At 58.4% G+C, this 21210-nt stretch overlaps 3 protein-coding genes and 1 pseudogene across 4 annotated transcripts; 2 read left to right on the top strand and 2 right to left on the bottom strand.

The window, feature by feature from the left end:
* The first annotated feature begins 1700 nt into the window (after nt 1-1700).
* Nucleotides 1701-2311, top strand: LOC125159395 (cytochrome c oxidase subunit 4 isoform 1, mitochondrial-like; annotated as a pseudogene).
* Nucleotides 2312-3807: 1496 nt separating this feature from the next.
* On the bottom strand, nt 3808-5193 carry LOC125159291 (cancer/testis antigen 1-like). Its single transcript, XM_047847461.1, has 3 exons — nt 4826-5193; nt 4376-4504; nt 3808-4125 (listed from the first exon to the last, which is right to left on the bottom strand). Exons 1-3 carry the CDS (start codon nt 5083-5085, stop codon nt 3987-3989), a joined length of 528 nt encoding a protein of 175 aa, XP_047703417.1. The 5' UTR covers nt 5086-5193; the 3' UTR covers nt 3808-3986.
* Nucleotides 5194-14044: 8851 nt separating this feature from the next.
* LOC125159288 (EKC/KEOPS complex subunit LAGE3-like) lies at nt 14045-15570 on the bottom strand. Of its 2 annotated transcripts, none has more exons than XM_047847456.1 (3): nt 14883-15570; nt 14467-14595; nt 14045-14251 (listed from the first exon to the last, which is right to left on the bottom strand). In XM_047847456.1, exons 1-3 carry the CDS (start codon nt 15263-15265, stop codon nt 14107-14109), a joined length of 657 nt encoding a protein of 218 aa, XP_047703412.1. In that variant the 5' UTR covers nt 15266-15570; the 3' UTR covers nt 14045-14106. The 2 variants fall into 2 exon arrangements, with proteins under 2 accessions (XP_047703412.1, XP_047703413.1); XM_047847457.1 differs by having other exon boundaries at nt 14467-14592.
* Nucleotides 15491-20548, top strand: LOC125159394 (sodium- and chloride-dependent creatine transporter 1-like). The gene is given in 11 exon segments (XM_047847734.1): nt 15491-15568; nt 17163-17216; nt 17218-17298; nt 17385-17488; nt 17577-17701; nt 18290-18402; nt 18523-18660; nt 18737-18839; nt 18932-19032; nt 19102-19299; nt 20477-20548. Coding segments are annotated over 11 exon segments (1167 nt in total).
* Nucleotides 20549-21210: the final 662 nt, after the last annotated feature.

The raw sequence follows: 21210 nt of genomic DNA, 5'->3' as shown, positions 1-21210 counted from the left end.
ATTTAAGGAAAAAAAGGCTAAAAGAGCCCCTTGCCATCTTTATAACCCAGGAATGTGTTCTTCAAGGACCTGGGAAACATCTCTTTGGAATGTAAACATCAAGCAAGATTGTGTCCCGATCTTCAGTTTCTGTGGGAGGGTAGAAGCCTAACTTCAGTAGGCACCTTGCTCCAAGTTGCAAAACTAGCTCCTGTCATAAAGATATGAAAAAGCTCATTTTTTCCTTGGATAAAGCCGATTAATTGTATTAGTCTGCTCAAGCTGCTATAGCAAAGTACCTCACACTGGGTGGCTTACACAGCAGAAATTTATTTTCTCACAGTTCTGGATGCTAGAAGTCCATGATCAAGGTGCCAGCAAATTCAGCTTCTGGTGAGAATTTGCTTCCTTGCTTGTAGAGGTCCACCTTCTCCTCTGTCCTCACATGGCCTCTCCTCAGTGCAGGTGAGGAGAGAGCGGGGGAGTAGGGGCGGGGAGGGAGGGAGAGGAAGAGGGGGGTGCTCTCTGGTGTCTCTCTTATAAGGACACCACTCTTATTGGACCAGAGCCCCATTCTTATGACCTCATTTAAACTTACTTCCTCAAAGGTCCCATCTCCAAATACAGCCACACTGGGGTTTAGGGCTTCAGCATATTAATGTGGGGGAGGGAACACAAACGCACCGTCTGAAACAGCCACGACCTAATACACACGGCCACCCCAGTTCCCAGGGAAATTCAGGATGGACTATGTGGGGGGCCTGGTGGCGTCACGTCCTCTTACTTGAGGTCTACTTATGGTGGATGTTGAGAACACGTGATGAGCTCTACCCGCTTACCTATACAAAAGGGTGAAAGCTCCCTGTCTTTGGAATCTCTTAGCAGATTGCCTGTGATGTGCATCACATTCTGGTGCAATGCCTACTCAATGAGAAAACTGTTTTGCTTCCACAATTGTGGAGACTTTTTCTGGGTTGGCAGATGATTTGGCTCTATTTTTTTTCTCAGCTAGGAAAAATGCCTGAGAAGAGCCCTCTTCATAGTCGAGGGAAGAGGGCAGGGGGAAGAGGGAAACAGGTACCCCCATTGTGCCCTCCATTTCAAAGAGGGCCAAATGAAGATTTCAAGGTACAAAAGGACCTGGGAGTATAGAGAAGCCACTGCAAAGCCAGGATTGGGATTCTTATCAACCTTATGTTCTCCTCAATTCTTTCTAATTTTTTTTTAAATGTTTATTTATTTTTGAGAGAGAGAGACAGAGAGACAGAGAGACAGAGCGTGAGCAGGGGAGGGGCAGAGAGGCAGAGGGAGACATAGAATCTGAAGCAGGCTCCAGCCTCTGAGCTGTCAGCACAGAGCCCGACAAGGCGCTGGAACTCACTAACTGTGAGATCGTGACCTGAGCCAAAGTCAGCCGCTGAACAGACTGAGTCACCCAGGCGCCCCATGTTCTCCTCAATTCTTACCTACTTTGCCTGCATTTGCCCATTTCTGCATTTTTCATTAGTCACATGGATGTTCCCTGGAGCCGTAAGAAGGAAAAACACTCTCCCAGTCTCCTGGTGGCTCCACTCAACCGTGCTGAGGTTGGAGGGATAGTGTGGCTCAGACAGTAGGTGCTTGAATCAAACAGACCCGGCCTCTGTCAGCCTCCATTCTTCACCTAGAACCGGTGTAGAGACGACAGTACCCAGCTCACCAGGCTGTCCTGAGAATTACACATGACGATGTGGGTCGGGAGCATAGCATAGCGCCTGCACACAGAAGATTTTGATTTCATTCTATTTTCCCAGGGTGGTCACCACAATCACAGCAGGCACTAGTGGCAGAATTCTGGCTACCAGAGTGGCTCGCCTAATTGGCAAGTGAGGAATTTCCACCTCAGTGTTGGAGCACGTGGAAGCGTCATGAAGAGTGAAAACTACGCTCTCTCGAGTTATGTCGAATGGCGTGACTATCCCCTGCCTGCTGTGGCCCACATCGACAACGTCCGCCAGCCAGAAGGCCTTGAAAGAGAAGAGGCCTTCCTGCAGCATCCTCTCCACTGATGAAAAAGCTGAATCGTGCCACATTCAGTTCAACGAGAGCTTGGCTGAAACGAACAGGAGCACAAACAAGCAGAAGATGGTTGTAGGCACCACCATGTTCTCCATCAGCCACTGCTCTCGTTCTGATCTGGGAGAAGCACTGCGTGTACGGCCCCATCCCGCAACCTCTGAAGAGGAGTGGGTGGCCAAGCAGACTGAGAGGAGGCTCAACTTGGAAGGCCAGCCCAATCCAGGGCTTCTCAGTCAAGCGGGACTACGACAAAAACGAGTGGAAGAAACAGTAGCCCGCCACCCGGCCATCTGAGCCTCGCCTTGTCCTGCAACCTCCACGCAGCTCGGTGTACTTGCTGGGAACTGTTGTGTCGCAGCACCGATGCTAACAGGTGAGCAGCTTACGTGACAAAAAATATTTCCCCCAAACTATGCTACACTGCCTCTCTCTCTGCCTCACTCACCCCGACCGACCAATTGTCCCAGCACTTGTCTTCTCTGATTTGAAACAAGGCCAGGAAAGCACAACGTTCTTATTCTAGTGTTTCTAAGTTCTTTGCTCATGCAAATTGAGGTTTTTTTTTTAATATATGAAATTTATTGTCAAATTGGTTTCCATGCAACACCCAGTGCTCATCCCAAAAGATGCCCTCTTCAATACCCATCACCTACCTTCCTCTCCCTCCCACCCCCATCAACCCTCAGTTTGTTCTCAGTTTTGAAGAGTCTCTTATGCTTTGGCTCTCTCCCACCCTAACCTCTTTTTTTTTCCTTCCCCTCCCCCATGGGTTTCTGTTAAGTTTCTCAGGATCCACCTAAGAGTGAAAACATACGGTATCTGTCTTCCTCTGCATGGCTTATTTCACTTAGCATCACACTCTCCAGTTCCATCCACGTTGCTACAAAGGGCCATATTTCGTTCTTTCTCATTGCCACGTAGTACTCCATTGTGTATACAAACCACAATATCTTTATCCATTCATCAGTTGATGGGACATCTAGGCTCTTTCCATAATTTGGCTATCGTTGAGAGTGCTGCCATAAACATTGGGGTACAAGGGCCCCTATGCATCAGTACTCCCCTATCCCTTGGGTAAATTCTTAGCAGTGCTACTGCTGGGTCATAGGGTAGGTCTATTTTTAATTTTCTGAGGAACCTCCACACTGTTTTCCAGAGTGGCTGCACCCAAACTGAGTTTCTTCTTGTGGCAGAAAACAGATCCAGCCACGACAGGGATGCGGGGAAACCACCATTCTGCTGGTGCCAGAATTCTGGCACATTTTCTCGAGAGCCACTCTGTATGCTAGATCTGCCTCTTGGAATCCATCTTAAGAAAACAGCCATTCACGCAGAGACTTATACACAAGAATCCCACCGAAACATTATGTGTAATAGGAAAAAAGTTGCGAAGAACTAAAGTGCTGAACAAATGCATCATAATACATCTTGTACGTATCCATGCAATAAGATATTTTTGAAGAAGTTTTAGACAGAGGGAAAGCCCAAAAATGTTTCAGGAATTAAAAACTGATGCTAAACTTGAAAAAGCTTACTCCTTGCTATGATTGTTATACATTTAACGTATTCCTACAACCCTAAAGCTACGAGAGTATTCTGAAATCCTGACAGTAGTCAATGTTGAATGACAGGACCCAAGCAATCTTAATTTCCTTTCATTTCGTCAATTGTATTCGATCGCCTTGTACTAGAGTACTAGAACCAGAACCTCCCCTCCAACCTGAGGACACACGGAAGAAAATCTGGGTGCTGAAAAGAAACTCAGATACGGAACATTAACTCGGTTTTATTATCTGTATTCTTTAAGCAGCAACCAAAACAAGTGGGCACAGAGCACCCAAGGGCCAGTACAGGCAAATAACCAAGCCCCAGAAATAAAGTGGCAACTACTGCAAAGGTCACGCCCCTGGGGAAGGGCACATGGCCTTCCACTGGATACTGTCATGGACTCAGCCCCCTTTTCCAGGCCGAGGCCTAGAAAAAATCGCGGGCACCAAGTGCTGCATGGTCTGCACCACCATGGAAAGCTGGTTGAGCAAGGAGGCGGTGGAAATCTGCAGGAGGACAGGGTCTTCAGCAGTTAGTCGGCTAAAAGTAAGGGGAAAAGGAAATCACTTTAGATTTGAGAACTCCTGGCCCTCCTCACTCCAATCTCCCCCCTCAAGGTTACTCCTCCGTGTCTCCCTTAGAGCAACCCCTGAGGCTGCCACAGACCCGGGGCCCCATGTGCCTCCTTAGACCAAGCCCTTGGTGTCTGCACATCTCCAACCGAAGTGTCCGTCGGGCAGAGGTTACCTCAGCTCCCCACGGCCTCCCGCCAGCCCCTTCTAGAACTTACATAAACAAGTCACTGCCAATCACTGTGAGCTCCGTGTGAACCGCTTCGTGGTAGCATTCGGCACTCGAGGTCAGGTACTGGTAGGTCAGCTCCGCATCCACGTAACACAGGAAAGGCACCGTGAAGGCACTGGTGGACATTCGGTTAAGGCATATCTGGGTGGACCTCATGGAGGAGGCTTCCTTGCCCATCGGAGGCCCGCCTTCCCCCAGACCGCCCTTAGGGCCACCCAAGACCACCTCGGCCGCCCCTTCAGGAAACGTGCATCACGGCACCCCCAGCTGCTTCCTCCAGCCTCCCTCGGCCCCCCCCCCCCACTTCCCTTCTGTGCCCCCGCAAGTCCCCAAAACCTCTCCCGCCCATCCACCGGGGCCCCCACCTGCCTCCCCTCCCGGCCATTCCCCACTGCCCCCCCCCCCCCCGACCTCGGGAGCTCCTTGGAAAGGATACAATTCCAAAACTTGCTTTTCTGAGGCTTCCCCGGAGGCCGAGGCCGAGGCCGAAGCCTCTCCCCCCTGCCTTGGGGCGGGCGATGCCCCCTCGACCTGGGGAGCTTCCCCAGCCACGGTGCCCGACGTCGCGGTGCCGTCCCGGCCTCCGGGATTTCCGGGGCCACTGGACGAGCCAGCACTACCCGTCGCACCACCGGTGCCGTCGTCCAGGATCTGCGCGCCGTCCGCGCCGTCCGCACCGTCGCCCGGGGCCTGCATGGCCCCCACACCCGCCCGCTCAGAGGCCGCCGCCAAACCGCACGCCCCGCCGACCGCTGAGGCGCTGGGACTGCTTCACGAAGCTCCGCCCCTCCATGCGCAAGGCTGCTGGGGATGCCCAGGGCGCCTGCGCAGACAGACCTCTGGTGAGGTTTCTGGCATGTGATTGGTTCCCGCCAAGCTGGCCCGGCTGCCCACGGGCCGCCAGGGAGACCCCGTCGGCAGCGCTGGAGAGACAGGGCTCCCTGACGAAGCCCCGCCCCCAGTACGCGACGCAACTCAGTCTCCCTTGCGCGCCTGTGCAAACAGGCCCCTCCTATTCTGGACGGAGGGTTAGAGTAGGAGCGTGGGGGTGGCGGAAGGTGGAGGGGGACAGACAAAGGGGGACAGAAAAAGGGGCAAATGTGGCGCGGGTAATGCGGTCAAGACGTGGCTGCCTTAGCTTTGTGGGGACGCTGGCCACCATGGTTAGGACTTGGAGAAGTGTGCACTGAGGGAAAGAATCTGCCGGTATCCCTGTGGTCCCTCGGTGCGTCTCAATTGCCCCATCGACACATGGCGGGTGGAGGGTGGCAAGCTGAGGGAAGTTGGATCGTTTCACAAAGTGTCTGCCACTCTCAAACTTTCCCGTTTCTGAGAATAACGGCATTCCTCGCTTGCAAGAGCTATTGATATGTTCTGGATAGAAGTCCCTTATCAAACACATGATTTTTTTTTTTTTCAATTTGTTTTTTCAACGTTTATTTATTTTTGGGACAGAGAGAGACAGAGCATGAACGGGGGAGGGGCAGAGAGAGAGGGAGACACAGAATCGGAAACAGGCTCCAGGCTCCGAGCCATCAGCCCAGAGCCCGACGTGGGGCTCGAACTCACGGACCGCGAGATCGTGACCTGGCCGAAGTCGGACGCTTAACCGACTGCGCCACCCAGGCGCCCCTCAAACACATGATTTTAAATTAAAATACATTCGCCCATTTTATGGGTTGTCTTCTCACTTTCTTGATTGGTACTGTTTGCAGAACAAAACTTTTAAATTTTGACATAGTCGGTTATCGATGGTTTCTTTGTCACTAACGTTTTTGGCCCCCATTCTATAGAGAGAAAGGCAGATACTCTGTGCAATACACAGTCCCACTGGGCAGTCACCTGTGTCAAAGAGTGGTGACTATGTGCATGCTGAGGTCACGCTCCTAAAAGCGGCTCATTCACTGGGTTCGATGGCTAATTCTATGTATCAGCTTGCCTGGGCATAGGGTACCCTGACAGAACGTTATTTCTGGGTGTGTCTGCAAGGATACTTCCGGATGGGATGAGCGTTTGAATCTGTGGACTCAGTAAAGTAGACCCCCAATGTTGAGCAGGCATCGTCCAATCCATTGAGAGCCTGAATGAAACAAAAAGTGGAGGAATGAAGGAGGAATTTGGTCTCTCCCCCAGGCCTTTCCTCTGCCTCACTGTTGAGCTGTGACATCACATCTCACCTTGTCCTGCCCCCTGGGACTGGCATTTACACTGTTACCAGCTCCCTTGGTTCTCAGACCTTCAGACTCAGGCTGAATTACACCATCAGCTTTGCCGGGTCTCCCGCTCAGCTTGCAGGCAGCAGGTCATGGGACCACTCAGCTTCCATTCTCATCTATCCTATCTATCTATCTATCTATCTATCTATCATCTAATCTGAATGAATGAATTATCTGTTGGTTTGGCTTCTCTGGAATACCCTGACTAATACAGATTTGGTACCAGGAGTGGTTCTAGAGGAACAGAATTTTAAGGATGGGTTCTCGGAATTGGTTCTGAGGTTTCTGGAATTGGCTCCAATCTGATTAGATTTAAAGATGCTCGTGACTGTTTCTGGTAGCAAAGAGAACACTGGTAGCCTGTGACGTAAGCTGATAGAGATATGCAAAATATATGCACTGGCTACTCCTAATCAACTACTTATAAGAAACAAGGAGCTGGGTGACTCTTCTATGATACTTTTGAACCTCTTTGGAAAACTAATAAATATAATGACATTGGTTGGTAGCTCCTAATGTGGTTTGGGAACGTGGTTAAATGGAAGGATGAGCTCAGAGATTTGAATTCCCAGCTCAAACACCACATCACCGGCCTAGGGGCTTCTATGTGTGCCCTTTAAGAAATCCTACCGTTCTTTAGCCACAGAGCCAAAACTGCTGAAAATTCAAATGCAGAACCTAAGTGCAACTAACTGAACTATAATGCAAGTTGAACTCCCAGACTTGAAGTGTGCCCGCTGTGAAACTGAGGCCATTGATTGGGAAACAATGGGATCCTCTAAGTTGAGACGGAGACTACATGTGGGAAGACACTGCTGAGGCTGGGGGCATTGAGCCCCTAAATTCTTTTTTTAAAAAGTTTATTTCGGGGCGCCTGGGTGGCACAGTCGGTTAAGCGTCCGACTTCAGCCAGGTCACGATCTCGCGGTCCGTGAGTTCGAGCCCCGCGTCAGGCTCTGGGCCGATGGCTCAGAGCCTGGAGCCTGTTTCCGATTCTGTGTCTCCCTCTCTCTCTGCCCCTCCCCCGTTCATGCTCTGTCTCTCTCTGTCCCAAAAATAAAATAAACGTTGAATAAAAAAAATAAAATAAAATGTTTATTTATTTATTTATTATTTATTTATTTATTTAATTTTGGGAGAGAATGACAGAGTGTGAGCGGGGGAGGGGCAGAGAGAGAGGGAGACAGAATCCGAAGCAGGCTCCAGGCCCTGAGGTGTCAGCACGGAGCCTGATGAGGGGCTCAAACCCACGGACTGCGAGATCATGACCTGAGCCGAAGTCGGACGCTTAACCAACTGAGCCACCCAGGTGCCCCATTGGGCCCCTAAATTCTGATGAGTCTTCTTTACCAGTGGAAATGGCCTCCCCACCCCCAGTAGAAGTGGCCTATTTACCCCCAGTGGCAGCAGCCTCCTAGCTCACAGTGGTATGGGCCTCTCCACCCGCCTCTGAGGGGATTAGCCACACATTGCCCAAGGAAACCATAACGGCCTCCCCGAGGCAGTTGCCGTGCAAGATAATGCTGATTCTCTTCAGGACCTACCCCCACCACCCCTTTTTGCTTCTAGACCTATAAGTAGACTCAAGTCCCAGCAGGCCCCTACAGGCAAGTTACAAAGTGTGACACATGAGGAGGTATGTTCCACTCCAAAAGAATGACTTGACTTTTCTAATTTATACAGACAGAAATCTGGGGAGCATGTGTGGGAATAGATACTGAGGGTGTGGGACAACGGTGGAAGGGACATAAAGTTGGATCGGGCCAAATTTATTGACGTGGGCTCGCTAAGCAGGCATCCTTCATTTAATATTGCATCTCCAGGAATTAGAAAGGTCTCTAAAGGTTTGTTTGTTTGGCTGCAACATGGACCTAAAGGCGGCTCACCATGAACAGATTAGAAATGCTGGACCTACCTCGTTTTAGTATAGAGGAAGGGATCAAAAGGCTCAAGGGAGGGCAAGGAGGTCTGGTGCGGGGTGGGTGTCAGGAGGGGATGGGGAAGTCGGGTGCAGGTTGGCGGTGGGGACACGAGGGGACAAAGTGATCGGGTGCTTGGTAGGAAAAGGGGTCAGGAGGGGAAGTGGATGATGGGTGCAGATTCTGGGTCAGGAGTCAATGGGGAATTGGGGTGCAGGGTGGGGGTCAGGAGGGGATGGGAGGTTGGGTGTGGGGTGGTGTCAGAAGGGGCCGGGAAATTCGGGTTTCGGTTGGGTGGGAGTCAGGAGAAGACAAGGAGGTCTGGTGTGGGGTGGTTGTCAGGAAGGGATGGGGACATCGGGTGCGGTATGGGGTTGGGGTCAGGAGTGGACGAGGTGATCGGGTGCGGGGTGGCGGTTGGGGTCAGCAGGGGAAGATGAGGTTTGGTGTGGGGTGGGGGCCAGGTGGGGCGTGGAGGTTGAGTGGGCAGTGGGGGTCAAGAGGATGGCAGAGGTTGGATGTGGGGTAGGGTGGGGGTCAGGAGGACACAGGAATATCAGGTGTGGAGTGGGAGTCACGAGTGTCCAGCAAGGTGGGTGGAAGGGTGGGTGTGAGGAGGAGTCATGGAGATCGGGTGTCAGGTAGGGGTGGGGATCAGGATTGGATGGGGAGGTGGGGTGTGGCGGGGGAGTCAGGGGGTGAGAGGGAGATCGGGTTCAGGGTAAGAGTCAGGAGGGGACGGGGAAATCAGGTGCAGGGTGGCGGTGGGGGACAAGAGAGAACGAAGTGATCGGGGGCTTGGCAAGAGTGGGGGTCAGGAGGGGACGCAGAGGTTGGGTGCAGATTCCAGGTCAGTAGCAGATGGGGAGATCAGGTGTGGGGTTGGGGTTCAGGAGGGGATGGGGCTTGGGTGCGGGGTGGGGTCAGGACAGACCGGGAAATTCGGGTGTCGGGTGGGGGTAAGGAAGGGACCAGGTGATCGGGTGCGGGGTGTCAGTGGGAGTCAGGAGGGGATGGCGAGATTGGGTGCAGGGTGGGGGTCAGGTGGGATCTGGAGGTTGGGTGCAGGGTGGGGTCAGGAGGGGCCGGGAAATTCGGGTGTCGGGTGGGGGTCAGGATGGGACAAGGTGATTGGGTGCGGGGTACAGATGGGGGTCCGGAGGGGATGGCGACATTGGGTGTGGGGTGGGGTCGGGGGGGGCCTGGAGGTTGGGTCCAGATTCCGGATCAGGAGAGGATGGGGAATTGGGTGCGGGGTGGGGGTCAGGAGGGGACCTGGAGGTTGGGTCAAGATTTCGGGTCAGTAGGGGACGGGGAGATCAGGTGCAGGTTTGGGGTTCAGGAGGGGATGGGGAGATGGGGTGTGGGCCAGGAGGGGACGGGGCGTTTGGGGACAGCGGGTCCAAACCTCTCCCGGGAAGGGCCGCACTGTGGCCGCCGAGCAGAGAAGGCGGTGGCTTCGGGGTGGCCAAGTCGCAGCGTGTGCAGAGGTGGGGGGCTGCAGCCCTACCCACGTGCCGGGGACCCGCAGAGAGCGGGGTGCGTGGACGCAGGAGGGACAAAAGAGCTCAGGCAGGGGAGGACGGCTTGGCAAGGGAGGGAGCGGCCCCTCCTCGCCAGCCTGGCTCCGGGGGGACCCTCCTCCCCCAGGTCCTCACCGCTCTGGACCGAGACGCCTCCTGTCGGAAGCCTAAGTTGGGGCAAAACCTGCAACAGACCATCAGCCTCGTGTCCGGCAACAGCTAAGGGTGGCGGAATCGGTGAGGAGGGGGCGTCCCAGGCCTGAGGTGACCTCTGGGCCGAGCCCTGGATCGGGTGGCACGGGGGCGGGGATGGGGTGGTCACCGGTCTCTCGTGCCCTGCGCACACCCCGGCCCCCTTCATTAGTGCCTTTCTTTGGGCCCTGCGTGGGGGCGGTGGTGACAGGACCAAGGGTCCTGACCCTGGCAGCAGCAATATCCCCGCCCTCCTACCCTCGTGCCCCCGGGTCGTGCCAGCCCCTGCCCCCTCTTCCTGTTTATACCCCCAACCACCTATTTATTTAATTTATCTGCACCTCACCGTGTCCGTCTGTCACCACGTGCCCCTTCTCTGGGATGTGGACAACCTCACGCCCCTTCTGTCCTTGGGTCGTCCTGGCTCCCTGGTGGCACGGTCAGCCTCGGCCTCGCCTCTGGCACCTGCCCCTGGCCGTGGCGGGCCCCGCCGGGTCCGAGCAGAGGCCCCCGACACCAGCAGCACTTGATGGCGAGGAGGGGGGCGCCCAGGGTGATGCGGCGAAGCCATCCCCAGACTGTGGCTGCGCCCAGGGGTCTCCCCGCGGCTGGGTCCCGGCATCCCCTCCGGACTTCTCGGGGGTCGGACCGTACCTTTCTCGGGCGCCCTGTCCCCAGCACCTGGGGAGCTATGAGCGGGTTCGTGCCAGGGCCCCACGTGGGCCTGGGGGCTCTGGAAAGTCTCCTTCTCCAGGCCCGAGCGCCCAGCTTCCTCGGCGTGGTGCCCGCTGAGCCCGGACCCCTCACCCCCGCTGCCCTGTCCTGCGCCCGCCCCGAGTGGCCGAGGCGGCAGTGCCTTACCCCTCTGTTCCCTCTTCCCCCTCCGAGGAATCTGGCCCCGGCGCGTGGTCCCGGAAACCCAGCTGTCCCCTCTGTTTTGGCATGAGCTTCTTTGTCGTTGTTCCTGGAGCCTTGTTTCTGAATTAAACGTCGGGAAAACGGTGGCAGTGTGTGGCAGGTGGGTGGTCGGCGAGCAGGGAAGCAGGTGGGGAGGCTGTTGGACTCTGGAGGAGCTGGGCTCCCTTTATGGGAGGAAGGGTGACCCGTTGCAGGGGTCCCGCGCATCTGACGAGGTCCAGGGCCACGTCCGATCCGTGCCAGCAAACCCCGGTGGCTCTCCCGTCAAGATCCAGTCGGAACCCGTTCCCTTCTCCCCACCTCCACTGGCCGCAGCCTGGGGGTCTCTCGCCTGCGTGCCAGTCTCCCCACTTCTGTCCTGCCTGCCCTCGTCCCCTTCCCAGCGCAGCAGGCACTGGGAACCTGATAAGACGTAAGCTGCATCCCGTCCCGCTCCGTTCAAGACTCCCTAGGGTCATCGACAGCACCCAAGCTCCTTCGTGTCCCACGACGCTTTACTGCCGCAGGTGCACCTCCATGCTGACGGGCGCACCTGCTTCTTACCGCCCCCCCCCGACACCTGTGAAAGTAATGCAGGTGGGGAGAGCGTGGGACGCAACCTTAAGGAGAGCGGCCAGGAATGCTATTTGAGTGGGCCAGATGGAACCCCGGGGGACGAGAGGTCCAGGCAGGGAAGAGGCAGTGCAAGGGTCCTGAGGCAGGCGTGGGCCTGGTGTGTTTCAGTGAAGGGAGGAGGCCAGTGTGGCTGGATCCGAGTGAGCAAGGTGGAGAGGGGAGGGAAGGAGGCCGTGGAAGATGCGGGCCGGATCACATCTGACGCGGCGGGCCGCGGGGCAGGGCTCTGGCTCGTCTCTGGGAGGGGAGCCCGGGGACGCGTTGGAATCGATTTGTTTTGTGACCTGGCTGACGTGTTAAGGCCGCCCGGCACCTTCAGCAGTCCGTCTGTGGGGCCAGGGCGGTGGCCTAACTCTGGGCTTTGCTGGGAGAGGGAGGGAGGCTCACACTAAGTTCCGGTCTCTTGACGATCTGGCCCCACAATTCCGGGCCAGTCTTGGGAGCCCTATCCGGAAAGGGTGGGTCCCAGTGCCCCTTCTCTTTGTCCCTTTCCTCCAGCTGCCCCTTGCAGTCCCTCCCCTCCCTCTCTGGACTCTTACCCACAGAAGACTCTACCACCATACGGCTTGAAGGCCTACCAGCTAGGAGCCAATGCCTTTGTAAACTTAAAGAGCCCAGTTTCTCTGTTAAAAGAAGGGAGAGCCACGTTCTCAGGTGAAGTGACAAGAAAACCTACGGTTCCGCAAGTCAATAAAGGACAAGACTTTTCTATTGCAAGTGAAGAAAGACAAAAAGAAAAGCAATAAAAAGGATTCACGACGGGGGTGCCTGGGTGGCTCAGTCGGTTGAGGGTCTGACTTCGGCTCAGGTCACGATCTCACAGTTCGTGGGTTTGAGCCCTGCGTCGAGCTCTGTGCCGACAGCTCAGAGCCTGCAGTCTGCCTCAGATTCTGTGTCTCCCTCTCTGTCTCTCTGCCGCTTCCCCGCTCACGCTGTCTCTGTCTTGCTCTCAAACACTAAATAAAACCATTCGAACAAAAGAGAAAGAGAAGGAAAGAAAGAAAGAAAGAAAGAAAGAAAAGAAAAAAAAGGATTCATGTTGGCTTAACCAAAGGGAGAGTTTCTGGGTGTGTGTAACTGAACGATCGTGGCGGGGGCAGGGGGCGGGTAGTTCTGTCTTCAGGCATGGCTGGATCCAGGATTTGGTTCTCTGCCATGTGCCTTCCTGCTCTTGCTTCCCATCTGTCCAGTGTCGGCCTGTTCCCTCCCCCCGCCCCCGTAGCCCCGGCAAGGCCGGAAAGGAAGGAACCAAAACCGTGTTTGCTTACAGAGATCATGACCATGCATGTAGAAACTCCGAGGGAACCCTCGTGAGGCTAGCACTCCTGTTTAGCGAGGTTCCAAGACACAAGCTACTCAGAGGGAGCTAACCACCCCCCACCTCGCCCCCAAACCTGTAGCCACTTGTGGCACCACTCCCTTGCTCATCGGAAACAAGGCCAGTAAGCCCCAAAATTCCTATTCTAGTGTTTCCGTGCTTATTTCCCTGGTACAAAAGGAGTCTTCTACTTCGGTAGGAAGCCACCCTACTGGTTGGTGATGCGGGGAGACCAGACTTCTTGCGGCGGGGCGCCTTTTCTGGAGAGCACTTGTGTGCCGAGAAGCTATAGAACGCGGGAATTCTACCTCTCGGAAACGATCTGAAGGAAGTAACTGTTCGCGCAAAGACTTCTGTTCAAGAATCCCATTGACTCACACGACCCATAATAGGGGCAAAGCTGAGAACGACCCGACTGCTCACCATTATGTAATAATACGTTTGTGTGTCTCCTGGATAACAGTTTTTGAAGAGTTTTTAGGGAGTGGGAAAGCTAGTACGTTCAACGGGGAAAAACAAAAACAAAACAAAACAAAACAAAACAAAACAAAGCAAAACAAAAAGGATCCGGAGAAAAGTTAACGCTAAACTGGAAAATGCATACGTTATACGTTGTTATCCATTTAACGGGTAAATACAACTAGGAACGTATTCCAAAACGTCAGCAGTATTTACCGCTGAATATAGGACCTGATTTTCCTCTCCCTGAGTCGTCTTCGATAAGCTTGGGCTGCTGGACTACGATTCCCAGAACCTCCCTTCCAACACCAGAACAAAGGTAAGAAAATGTGGAGGCGCAGGAACTGAGAAGAAACTCGGACACAAAAGAGTAGCTCAGTTTCATGTTGTGCAGTAACAAACACGTAAGCGCCCGTCCCTCCGGGCGCAGGGAAGGAACTGAAGTGGGCCAAGAGCCACCGAGGCCCGGACCTGCAGAACGTTAGACCCCCCGATAATAAAGTGGCGAGGACGCCAAGTGTCAACGCCCCGTGCCTTGCCCAGTGAGGGCTACCAGGTTAGGCCTCGGCCCCCTTTCCCGGGCCTAGGCGTGGCGGAGGCCGGGACCCCAAGGCGCGAATGTTTCGTATCACCAGGGGAAGCCGGTCCAGGAAGGAGTTGACGGACACTCGGAAGCAGATGGGGTCTTCAGTAGTCCATCTCCTAGAAGTGAGGGAAGAGGGAAATCCGGTTAAAGGGGAGACCTGCTGTGGAGGTGCAGGGCACCAGCCCCTTCCCCCACACAACCCCCCACCCCCCGCCTTCCACCTAACGCGTGCGTCGGGGCCTCCACGACGGCACTGGAAGGCAGAGATGCGACCACGGCACCCGCCGCCACCGCCCACCCGTCCCGCGCCTACTCTTGTTGGAGGACTCACACGGCCAGGGCGCTGCCCCTCACGCAAAGCTCCTTCTGAGCCAACCCTCGGTGGCGTTGGACGTGTGTAGTCAGGGCCCTGCGGGCCATCTCTGCCTCCAGGGGCGACCGGAAAGACACAGTGAGCCTGCTGGGAGGCACCCGGTTAAGGCACAACGGGCTCCTGGAGTTCCCATGGCCTGAAGCCTCCTGACCACTCAGAGGCCCGCTTCTACCCCCGGGACACTCGCGCTCCCTCCCGCCACCTCTGCCCACCCTGAGCCGCTTCCCCCACCCTGGGGGCCCGCGGGCACCGGCCGTCCCTGTCCCGCCAGGCTGCCCACCCCCGCCCCCGTCCGTCCCGTCCCCGGGCTGCCGCCCTGCTCCCCAGCCACCCCGCCACGGCCCCTGCCCAGACAGGCTCCACGGAAAGGATACAACTCCAGCAGTCCTGAGGAGGTCCCCGCCGCCACCGGCGCTGCGTCTCCACCGGGGGCCAGGGCCCTCGGGGCCCGTTCGGCCAGGGGAGGGGCGCAGGCCCCCTCGACCACTGCTCCCTTGCTGCCAGGGCCACCCTCGCCATCGTGGCGGCTGCAGTTGCCCTGGCAACCGGGACCTCGGGGGCTAAGCTGGGGGTCGTGGCCGTCCGTGCCTCCGTCGGAGGCCTGTGGGCCTGCCCCCGCGTCCTCCGCGCCACCCTCGGGAGCCCTCGTGACCGCCGCGCCGTCCGCGCCGTCATCGTCAGGGGCCTGCGTGACCGCCACTTCCTCCGCGCCGTCGTCCGGGGCCGGAGAGGCCGCTTCGTCGTCCGGGGCCCTCATGGCCGCCGCACCGGCCTCCTCAGAGCCCACCGCTACGCTGCGCCCACTGTCGGCGGACCGCTGAGACCCCTGGCAGGCCTCGCGAAGCCCGGCCCCTCGGCGCGCAAGGCTGTCGGGGATGGCCAGGGCGCCTGCGCAGACAGACGCCTCGGAGCTGGTTCCCACCGAGCCGGCCTCGCTGTGTTGGCCCAGAGCCTGGATCCGGTCGACGCTGACCCCGAGGAGATGGAGGCTGGTTCCGGAAGCTGCGCCCCTCGACGCGTGACGTCACTGTCGGGCTCCTTCGTCCCCGAGAGCATTCTGGTGAGGCCACTGGCACGTGACTGTTTCCGGCCTGGCCCGCCCCTCCCCCCAAGCGTGTGTCTGCGCAGGCGCCAGCCCGGCGCACTTGTGAGCAGCCCCCTGACCGCCGCCCGCCCGGGTCCCGGGCATCGAGGCGTGGGCCGCGCTCAGGCGCTTCTGGGCAGCACCGTGCCTGTCCCTGTCTGTGGGCTCCCCGTACGACTCGGGTCTGCGTGTGCCGGGACCCGTCCCCGGGGGCCGGGGGGGCCGACGCGGGATGCCGAGCAGGGGCCACTCCCAGGCCCTGCCTGTCCTCAGGGAGCACGCCCCGCGCGGCCCCTAGGGGAGCTGGAAGGGACGGGCCTGGCTCCCTCACCATTTCTCGGTCCCGGGCGCCGTCAGTCCCCTAGTGCCTGCCAGCCTGGGGGAGGGTACACCGCCGAGGGCGCGACCGGCCTCTGGCCGGGGGCTCCCGGGCTCCCGCCTCCCACACCGCAATGGCTGCGGGCTTGGGCCGGGGGCCTGGGGGCCCAGGGGGGCCCAGCTGGACCCGAGGGCAGCGGCATGGGGGAGCACCGCCCCGGCGACAGCTCCCCGCTCGCTGTGCCCTCAGCTGCGGCAGCCCTGACGGGCTGACCCCCCCCAGGAACAAAGTCTTGCGGCTCTCGGGGGGGGGGGGTAGTGCTGGACGTGCCAGGGGCCTTCAACTGGGAGGTGACCCTGTGTCTGCCGGCCTGCTGGGTGCTGGCCTACTTCTGTGTCTGCAAGGGGGTCAAGTCAACAGGAAAGCTACAGCTGGAGGCGGGCGGGTCGGGGTGGGTGATGATGGCAGGGGTGGGGGCAGCATGGCCGGTGGGGGGCAGGGGCACCCCGCCATGCGAGGTGACCGGGCCAGGGCCTGAGGCAGGGGCAGGTCCTTGAACCCAGCCCGGTGGATTTCCCACGCGTGCCTGGGTAGTCCTCCGCAACCTCCAAACTCCAGCCCAGCCGCCTTCCGTCCTGAGGGGACAGGCCCAGGCGACCGCCAGCTGAACTTGCCCGTGTCGGGCATCCCCGCCCCAGTTTCCCTCTCTTCCTCACTCACTACTTCCTCACTCTCTGCTTTGCAGCCAGCCTGGGGGGACCCGGCCCGTGGCCCTCCCTTGCCTACCTGTCCTGCTCTGCTGAGGGTGGGACGGAGGCAGAGGTCTTCCCTGTCACCTCGCTGTCGCCTCTGTCTCTGGCCTGCCCAGTCCACTCCATCCTGCCCAGGACCCTGCCTCTGTGCAGAGAACCACAGGAGGCATGGGACCTGCCTCCAGGCTGATGTCCTGCTCCCCACCCGGGGAAGGTCCTGCCTCCGCCCTCCCTCTCTATAGCTGACCTGTCCTTGCGGGGGTGGCCGATGGCCAGCTGAGCACCCCGCTTCCTTCGGGAGGAGCCCAGGCTCTGAGGAGTAGAAGGGGGGGCTGCAGGCTGGCCTCCCACTTGACCTCGGAGCGGACCGTACCACAGTGGGGGGAGTGTGGCCCGCCTGTCCCCCTGCTGAGGCTGGGGGCCCCTAAGTGGGGAGTTGGGGCCACAGGGCCTCTTCTGAGCAGGTCCCCCCCCCCGTCCCCCCCCACTCCCACCCCAGATTGTGTACTTCACGGCTACCTTCCCCTGCGTGGTCCTTATCGTGCTGTTTGTGTGGGGGGGTGTTGCTATCTGGCGCCCTGGATGGCATCATTTACTACGTCAAGCCTGACTGGTCGAAGCTGGGGTCCCCACAGGTGAGGGGGAGGTGGGCTGGACGGGACGAGGGGTGGGCCAGGCTGGCTAGGCCCCTTACCTCCTCCCCGCCCTGGTCTATCTCCAGGTGTGGATAGATGCCGGGACCCAGATTTTCTTTTCTTACGCCATCGGCCTGGGCGCCCTCACGGCGCTGGGCAGCTACAACCGCTTCAACAACAACTGCTACAAGTAGGTGCCGCAGGCCGCCCCCCGCCCCCGCCGCGCGTCCGCGGGCAGCGGGCGGCCTGACCAGTCCCCGCGGCCCCTCTGCCCCCAGGGACGCCATCATCCTGGCCTTCATCAACAGCGGGACCAGCTTTTTCGCTGGCTTCGTGGTCTTCTCCATCCTGGGCTTCATGGCCGCAGAGCAGGGCGTGCACATCTCCAAGGTGGCGGAATCAGGTGAGGACCCCGACCCCTCTGCCCGGCCTTCCGTCCTAACAGACCCCATCTGAGAACACACGTGCACACAGATATTCTGGGAAACGAGAGACAGATTCACTTCGCTTGTCCCGTTACTCGGGGCCGAGGGAGGCCTGGCCGAGCAGCTGCGAGGCACAGCTGTTCCCGTCGGCCCCGAGCCGGAGCCTCGCGGGCCGGGCCACGGGGGGCCTCGAGCTCTCGTCCGTCCGTCCGTCCGTGCATCCCTCCCCGGGGCCCTGGGCTGAGCCCCTCACATTCGGCCGAGTGTTGCAGAGGGAGAGGAGGGGCTTTCCGGGGTGAACGGTGACCGGTGACCACAAGGGCAGCCGGCCGGCAAGACCCGGAGCCTGAGCCAGACACCCCGCTCTCGCGGGCTCGGGCCCCCCCCCCCCCCGGCAACACCTTGACTCAAGGGGAAAGGCCCCCAGCCACCGCACGCCCCGGCGTCATGCCTCAGTTTGGAAGCTCAGGGAAGGGGAGAAGGGGAGGGCGGCGGGCGACGAGGCCGGACGGAACGGAACGCGGGCACGGGACACAGGTGTCGAGACCCTGCCGCTTCCCCTTCAGGGCCCGGCCTGGCCTTCATCGCCTACCCCCGGGCCGTCACGCTGATGCCTGTGGCCCCCCTCTGGGCTGCCCTGTTTTTCTTCATGCTGTTGCTGCTCGGCCTGGACAGCCAGGTTTGCGGGGGGGGCGGGGGGGACAGGACGGAGGGTGCCGGGAGGGTGGGGGAGGCCCCGGGGCCAGGGGGGACGGCTGGCAGGTGGCCGCAGGGGCGTGGCCTGAGCGCCCAGCCACAGTTTGTAGGTGTGGAAGGCTTCATCACCGGCCTGCTCGACCTCCTCCCGGCCTCCTACTACTTCCGTTTCCAAAGGGAGATCTCCGTGGCCCTCTGCTGCGCCCTCTGCTTTGTCATCGACCTCTCCATGGTGACTGATGTGAGTGGGGGCGGGGTGGGGGCCGCCCCAGGCCTCCCGCTGCCTGCCACCTTCCCTGACCCGGCTCCGTCCCCAGGGCGGGATGTACGTCTTCCAGCTGTTTGACTACTACTCGGCCAGCGGCACGACCCTGCTGTGGCAGGCCTTCTGGGAGTGCGTGGTGGTCGCCTGGGTGTACGGTAGGTCCGGGCCCCGGGGCGAGCTGGGGGTGCGGGCCGGAGCAGGGGTGGTGGGGCGTCCGGCTCCAGCCCTCCCGCCTCGCTCGCCCCAGGAGCCGACCGCTTCATGGACGACGTCGCCTGCATGATCGGGTACCGCCCTTGCCCCTGGATGAGATGGTGCTGGTCCTTCTTCACCCCGCTGGTCTGCATGGTAAGGGCCGGGGGAGGCCCGAGCCGGGGGAGGGGTGCCGAGCGCGCGGCGGGGGGTTCTCACCCACAGGGCATCTTTATCTTCAACATGGTGTACTACAAGCCGCTCGTCTACAACAACACCTACGTGTACCCGTGGTGGGGCGAGGCCATGGGCTGGGGCTTCGCGCTCTCCTCCATGCTGTGTGTGCCCCTCCACCTCCTGGGCTGCCTCCTCAGGGCCAAGGGGACCGTGGCTGAGGTCAGTCCCCTGCACCCCCTCTTCCCTGCACGACCCCGTCCTTCCCTCCCTCCCTCCCTCCCTCTCACCCACCGGATCAAGGCGTTTCCTCCCAAGTGCCCCTTCTCCCACCCACTACTAGGATGTAGCATCACGCTAGGAGTCTCTGGGCCAGAAGTCTCTGGGCCGGCCCACAGCGGGGTGGATGGAAGGAACGCTGAGCCTCCAGGTCCCGAGGTCACGGCAGGGGGAGGAGAGAGAGGTCTGTCCCTAGCCCCTGCCCCGTTTCCCTAGGACAGAGTGTGGGGTGTGGTCAGTGCCTGTGGGAGGGGCCCCGGACCCCCACCCGTGGCAGGTGGTGGGAAAACTCCAAACTCCTGCGCAGCCGACTTCAGTCCTGAGGGGACACGCCCAGGTGGCAGCCAGCTGCCCCTTGCCTGTGTCGGGCATCCCTGCCCCAGTTTCTCTTCTAGCAGGGTACAGAGACACCTGTAAGAACACTCGTGCAGGGCAAGGTGGCTCACTAGAGGAAGGTTGGAATAGAGGACGTGGAGTCAAGCTGCAGAATCCAGCACAGATCTTCCCCATGGCTACTTGGCACCAAAAACACTCGTCTCGTAAGACGTCACAGTAGCTCACGCTTCCTGTGTTCCAGGCTCTCTCTCAAGTGCTTTGTATACGTCAACCCGGTATGTCAGTTTTCCCGCAAGCGTGATAGCAGCCACGGTCTCCTCCTGCCGTGTTGCCACTGTCCTTCAAAACGTGAGCGCATGCTCTCTCTCCACGGCTGCAGAGACTCAAAGCCTGTCCATCTCTGGATGGTGCTAATTGCATCTTTACTCCATCCGTAAAATCGTGTGGATAGCCTGTAATCCGTGGGCTAAATTATTAAGTTCACCTCCACCAATTTAGCTGGAATAAAATAGTAGAGGGAACATGGGGCAAGGAGGAAATTAGCTAATCCAAATGAAAAGATGGGTAAAGTGACAAATCAAACAGGCCTAAGGGTTACAGTCCTCACTTCTACATTAGACGTGAGGCTCGCATTGGCACTTTTCGTTTCTTTTATCTGCCGTCCTTTCCCTCCCCGTGCCCTTTGCCCTCGGCCAACATCCCAGCTCATGAGGATGGGGTGACCCAAGCCTTCTTTCCCAAGGGGGCTGAGCCCTTCCTGGGCCATAAGGACTCACTGCCATCTTCCGCTGAATTTTACCTTCCCACGTAGTGGTACCAGGAGATGCCCCCGCCCCCCAAATTCTGTGGGTCTCCGGCACACTTCTCCCCAGCCCCAATGTAGGGCAGCGGCTCTCTCTCCTCTGGATCACCAGGATACCTCTCCCCGGCCAATGCAATAACCCCTCTGGCTTGTTGGTGCAAGAGCACAAGGAGCCCCAAGTGGCCAGGGAAATGCTGCAAAGTCAGTTTAGTGCAGCCTTTTTGTGGAGACCGTGACGGTGAATGAGACTTTGGTATGTCCAAGGACAGCATTGCTGGCGAAACCATGTCAGCAGGGAGGGCAGGTATGTATGTAGACAGACTATTCCAGGAAGGAAAACTTGTTGCCCCCTGCATGAGGGAGGGGGGCCGATGTAGTCAACACTTCAGCAGATCACCTGGGTGATCTCTCTCAAGAATGACACCATATATGGGCCTCTGTTTTTGGTAGATGGGGCATGGAGCAGTAATAATACCCAGATCAGTCTTGCCGAGGTGAAGGCCATGTTGTTCAGCCCGTGAATAACGGCCATTTCTGTCCCCATGGCCCCTTTTATCATGAGCCCACTGAGTCGGAATCGGGGCAATGGGGGGAGGGAGTGCACGGTTGGCTCAGTCGGTTGAGCGGCCATCTCTTGATTTCAGCTCGGGTCATGATCTCACAGTGCGGCTTGTGGGTCCAAGCTGCACGTCGGGCTCTGTGCTCACTGCATGGAGTTGGCTTCAGATCCTCTGTCTCCCTCT

Source organism: Prionailurus viverrinus, unplaced genomic scaffold, assembly GCF_022837055.1.
Source record: "Prionailurus viverrinus isolate Anna unplaced genomic scaffold, UM_Priviv_1.0 scaffold_49, whole genome shotgun sequence".
Taxonomy (NCBI): domain Eukaryota; kingdom Metazoa; phylum Chordata; class Mammalia; order Carnivora; family Felidae; genus Prionailurus; species Prionailurus viverrinus.
The sequence above is the reverse complement of the archived record's forward strand: the minus strand, read 5'-3'. Positions and strand labels throughout refer to the sequence as shown.

Excerpts from the sequence above, each read along its gene's own strand:
- LOC125159291 (XM_047847461.1), bottom strand. The coding sequence starts at position 5,085 with ATGCAGGCCCCGGGCGACGGTGCGGACGGCGCGGACGGCGCGCAGATC. Across the intron at positions 4,505-4,825 it reads GAAAAGCAAGTTTTGGAATT|TGCCTTCACGGTGCCTTTCC; the intron begins GTATCCTTTCCA and ends AATGTCCACCAG. Across the intron at positions 4,126-4,375 it reads ATTGGCAGTGACTTGTTTAT|CCGACTAACTGCTGAAGACC; the intron begins GTAAGTTCTAGA and ends CCTTACTTTTAG.
- LOC125159288 (XM_047847456.1), bottom strand. The coding sequence starts at position 15,265 with ATGAGGGCCCCGGACGACGAAGCGGCCTCTCCGGCCCCGGACGACGGC. Across the intron at positions 14,596-14,882 it reads TCCTCAGGACTGCTGGAGTT|CAGGCTCACTGTGTCTTTCC; the intron begins GTATCCTTTCCG and ends GGTGCCTCCCAG. Across the intron at positions 14,252-14,466 it reads AGGGGCAGCGCCCTGGCCGT|GAGATGGACTACTGAAGACC; the intron begins GTGAGTCCTCCA and ends CCTCACTTCTAG.